General features: G+C 38.8%; 1 protein-coding gene across 2 annotated transcripts; it reads left to right on the forward strand.

Moving 5' to 3' along the window:
- The first annotated feature begins 342 nt into the window (after positions 1-342).
- On the forward strand, positions 343-4,203 carry LOC107276112 (65-kDa microtubule-associated protein 3). 2 transcript variants are annotated; one of them, XM_015782949.3, is made up of 9 exons: positions 343-438; positions 585-648; positions 1,062-1,375; positions 1,531-1,680; positions 1,758-1,902; positions 2,713-2,898; positions 2,976-3,049; positions 3,129-3,210; positions 3,633-4,203. In XM_015782949.3, exons 4-9 carry the CDS (start codon positions 1,573-1,575, stop codon positions 4,019-4,021), a joined length of 984 nt encoding a protein of 327 aa, XP_015638435.1. In that variant the 5' UTR covers positions 343-438; positions 585-648; positions 1,062-1,375; positions 1,531-1,572; the 3' UTR covers positions 4,022-4,203. The 2 variants fall into 2 exon arrangements, with proteins under 2 accessions (XP_015638435.1, XP_015638433.1); XM_015782947.3 differs by having other exon boundaries at positions 1,062-1,207.
- Positions 4,204-4,712: the final 509 nt, after the last annotated feature.

Raw genomic sequence — 4,712 nt, forward strand, 5'->3', positions numbered from 1 at the left:
GAGCTTTTATTGCTAACTATTTAAGAGTTCAAAACTAGTTAGAATGAATGAATTAGCTTGATTGTGTGCTTTAACTCTAGTTAGAATTTAATATTCCGTGTTTCACTTAAATCACTAACTGAAAGATGGTTCACTTAAATCACACCACAATAAATTGATTTTTCCTGGGTGCTCACCTGTGTTTGGTGTTATGTAGTGACAGAATAGTGTTTTTGGGCCAGAGTTTTTAACTGTTTTTCAGTGGCACCTGCACATAATTACTGAATAGCTCTACTTTTTGTGAGTTTCTGATGGAGGTGGTTCCAGGCTTCCAGGCGGTAAGATTTAGGAGTACTCCCCAAGTTGATCCGGCTAACCAGTTAGCGGCGCCTATAAATATCTATCGGCCTCTCCAAGCCGGGCACCGTGCGCCCCTTCTCTCCCACGAGGAAACGCAGAGTGAGCTCTCTCTCTCTCTCTCTCTCTCTCTCTCTCTCTCTCTCTCATCGTTCTCTTCTCTCCTCTCTATAAAGATTGAATTGCTTCTCTGGTTCGATTCCTCCCCATGTTCTTCTCTGTATCTGATTCTTCCCTCGCTGTATCAGCGTGCGTGACTCCTTTGATCAGAGGAAGCAGGCGGCGGGAGGCAGGCGGCGTGATCAACTAGTGGTTAGCTTCCTCTCTCTCTCTCTCTCTCTGTCTCTCTCTCTCTCGCAGATTTCGTTGGTTTTCTCCTGTTTAATTTTCTCTCTCGCTTTCTCCTTGCTGGTGTTCGGCGCTGAATGGGTTGATTCATGGTGTTTTCTTCATGAATGGGTGTTTAAAACTATATATCTGGTTATTGTTGATTAATGGTGTTTCCTTCCTGAATGGGTGTTTAAAACTCTCTGGTTATTGTTGATTTCATGGGTTGATTCACGGTGTTTCCTCCCTAAATGGGTGTTTCTGTTGATTCATGGTGTTTTGGCGGTTTCAACGCAGTAGCAGGTCACGATTCTGGGTTGGGTTCATCTGTTGCTGGATCTCTTCTTCGTGTTTTAATCCACTCGCTCTGCTGATTCTCTTTGTTTTCGTGCTTGCAGCCATGGAACGATTAAAAGTGATGAGAAATCTATGTGAAGTTTTGGGTATCGATTTTTGGGAGAAGATGGAAGAGCTCGACATTGATCCTAAAGTGGAAGAGCTCGACAACGATTGCGCTGCTTGGTTTACGGGGTGTCATGTAATGGTGGGTTTGGGTAGTTGTGATTTGTGAAGAATGCAATCTAGACATGTCACTTGGACGGCCGTGGATAGAGGGAAACACCAGTATCTTTGAAAGAACAGATGGACTTGCTAAATGTTGATGCATTCTTTTTCATGAGTGTAGTTTGCAGCAGCAAGCCAGCGCAAAGAGGTTGCCTGCTGTAATCCCAGGCTAAACTAACACTAACAGTTGACTGCTGGGTAGTAGGGAGATTATAGTTGTGTGTTTTTTGTATTTTCTTTTCTAGATCTTGTTTTGTGTTGTCTGTTTGATTCTTCTTCCTGAACTACTTGTGCCCTTTACAGATTAAGGAGCTAGGGTTGAGGCTCATTGAGCTGCGGTCTGTTATGATTGATCAGGAAATCGATTTTGCTAATGTTGTGTGTTTTATCGATGCTGCATCAGAGGATTTGATAACTCAAGAGAAAGCATTATCATCAAGATTCCTTAACAAGGTAATTCTATATATTTATGACGCTTGTCACATTGATTATCAGTAGCAATGCCATTTAAACGGTGTTCTGAAATGTAGATAAAATGCGAGGTTTCCCAACTCGAACAACTCAGCGCAAATCGCTTGAAAGAAAAGAATCTGAGGATAAAGACGAAGATAAGAGAACTTCTCAAGTGTACTCATTTGACAGGGAATGAAGTAGAAATTGATCTTGAGAAGGAAGGTATGTATTTGAACTTGTATTTGTTTCCACTCTGTTTGGTGCTTCTGTTATTCTGTAAGATAATAAGATCAGAGCAAGTTTTTTTACCCATGATGAATTGGTATCTCGAGCCTGTAGATCCTTTGTGAGCCAATCTGTTACTGTAACATCCTTGTGGTGTAAAATAGATGAGTTTGGGATGCCCTGTTTAGTTATTTCACAAATATTTCAAAATCTTAGTACTCCCTCCGGTAAAAAAAGAAGTCGTTTTAGACTTTTCAAAGTCAATGTCATACAACTTTAACTACCTTCTAGTTAACATAAGTTAAAAACAGTTACATAAGAATAATATTATGAAAGCCCTTTTATGACACAAACTTGAACATACCATTTTCATATAACAAAAACATGTTAACTACAAGCATTCCAAACAATTTGTTTTTAGACCAGAGGGAGTAAGTTTTTTAGGAGTTAAGCTGTTAGTAACCACAACATCTGGACTAATTTCAGTCCAGAAACTTGTTCTTGAAACATACTCCCTCCTAAAATAAATTTATTTTTTTATTTGTTGCAAATACTGTAGCAAGTCTGTTTTTCGGGGCTGTTGTACATCCGACACTTTCTTCTCTTACAATCTTAATAAACTTCGGCTGCCTTTTCAAGCCGGCCCGGCGAAAAAATAAGTTTATTTCTAGCCTAACATATGTCCAATAATAAGTTCATTTCCATCCACCTATCTACCTTTTCTCCATAAAATGAGGAGTTTTACCCCTTTAATACCCTTACTGTGATCTACTCACTAATTCTGCTTTCCTCTTAATGCGCTCTCAGTTCTGGAAGAATTAAAGATGCAAAAGGAGATGTTAAAAGTTGAAGTAGAGAGGAGATCGGATATTGTTATCAGGGCTGAAATATGGAGAAAATCAGTTGATCAACTTGAGGCCCTACAAAAAGGTAGCAAAAATACAAACAAAATGGAGCTGATGAGGTGTGAGTTACTAGCAAAGAGGACTGAAGGTAAAACTAGAATCTAAGTTTATTTTCAAGCAAAATATATGTATGTTTAATAAAACTCTGTATGTTTTGGCTATTAGGTATCAAAAATATCCTGGTAGAAATGGTGCAAACTTGGGAGGAAAAATATGACTCTCCATTTTCTTATGACGGGGTATATTTCCTCTTTAAACTACAATATTTTTGTTTAATCATTTTTTTTACAGTAATATCCATTCTCTGTATGTTTACAGGACCATCTCCTCACAATATTAAATGCTGATGCTAAACCTAGTTCAAGTGAAGCTGAAGGTATGCAAAAACAAAAGGCTGAAGGTATGATTCATCAACATCTAATTGCGTATTGTTGTATTAAACCCCTCACTCTTAAACCGTTCAAATTATCTCTTGATCAGAAACAGTCTTGAGTTTAGGGAAGATGCACACAGAGCTGATATATGAGTCTCCTACGATTTGTTTTTGTTAACTTGTATTGTCAAGTAGTAAGCGTTAAGCGAAAACCACTCCAGTTTTGTTTGAATGGGTAAAGTAAAAATGGTTTTAATAATTGAGGGGATTGAATATCCGGTAGTTTTAAGTTGAGATGTGTCTTTTAAGCACATCGCTTTTATATAACTTCTCTGTTTATTTGAATAGAAAGGAATGAAAAATTTAGCATTCATACTTCAATGTTTGATCGGGCTCTTGATCGGTAGTTCTAGATATAATTTACTCGTAAACTGAAATTTCTTTTTCAGGCCAAGTACCAGCACAGGATCTCAAGTCACTGCTTACGCCTCACCCAAAGCTCCGTCGCACGCCAAGGGTGCCTGTGCCACTTGAAGAACATGTCCCTCTTCAGCTACATGTAGTTGCGCCTCTGCTTCTAGTACCACCCGCTGGTGCACCACCTCCAATGGCCCAAGCAGCCCAAGCAGTTCAGGAGCTGCCTGCTCCACTACCTCTTCCAGATGTACCAGTGCAGGCTGGTTCGCCACCGACCATGATCAGCCAGTTCAACAGGAGCCGGCAAAGTCTGCTGACTTCTACAATGCTGAAGGCTCTCCAGGTGATGAAGAGACCGGCTCTATCAACGTTTCAAGTGACAATGATGATAGCGATGACAGTGACTACCTACCTTGAGTGACGACAGTGATCAGTACCTTCCTTAAACAGACTCGATCCAGTATACATGTAGAACTAAAGGTTCTGGTGTACTTTGTTGCCTTTGACGCCAGAACCAAGAAATTCGCAAGTCTGTTTTTTGGGCTTAAGTGCTGATTAGCAACCGATATCGGAACCTTGCTTATACATAAGTTTTCTTGGCCACTCAATTTCGATACCATATATATATAGAAGTCCTTCTTGATTGTCGAGACCAACGGCATGTTATCGATGCATACATATATTGGTTGTTGGCAAAATTATCCGAGGTGATACTCTTAATCCTCGGTCATACATATTTTATGCTTAGAACAAGATTTGGCTAAAATTTGAAAAGTTTGATCATTTAATAGTTTAAATTTAAAATGTATAGGTAAATTCGGCATGAAAATACTAACATAATATTATAAAGTTAATAAGATTTTACAAACATATTTGAATACAAAATTTATGGTCAGAATTTTAAAAGTTGGACTAAAATTTACTGCAAGTGTTAAATATTTATAACCGGATCTAGTAGTAGGTTGTCTCTATGGCAAAGAAGAAAAAAAAATAAAATAAAACGCATATGAACTTGATCTTGTTTCACGTCATTTGTTTAAACGAGTAAGCGCATGGATAGATGGTGTGTAGACATGACAAAAAAGATGATGCCGGAACGAGTACGCACTACG

Source organism: Oryza sativa, chromosome 5 (genome assembly GCF_034140825.1).
Source record: "Oryza sativa Japonica Group chromosome 5, ASM3414082v1".
In the NCBI taxonomy this organism is placed as follows: Eukaryota; Viridiplantae; Streptophyta; class Magnoliopsida; order Poales; family Poaceae; genus Oryza; species Oryza sativa.

Excerpts from the sequence above, each read along its gene's own strand:
- LOC107276112 (XM_015782947.3), top strand. The coding sequence starts at position 1,064 with ATGGAACGATTAAAAGTGATGAGAAATCTATGTGAAGTTTTGGGTATC. Across the intron at positions 1,681-1,757 it reads CATCAAGATTCCTTAACAAG|ATAAAATGCGAGGTTTCCCA; the intron begins GTAATTCTATAT and ends TCTGAAATGTAG. Across the intron at positions 3,050-3,128 it reads CTCCATTTTCTTATGACGGG|GACCATCTCCTCACAATATT; the intron begins GTATATTTCCTC and ends GTATGTTTACAG.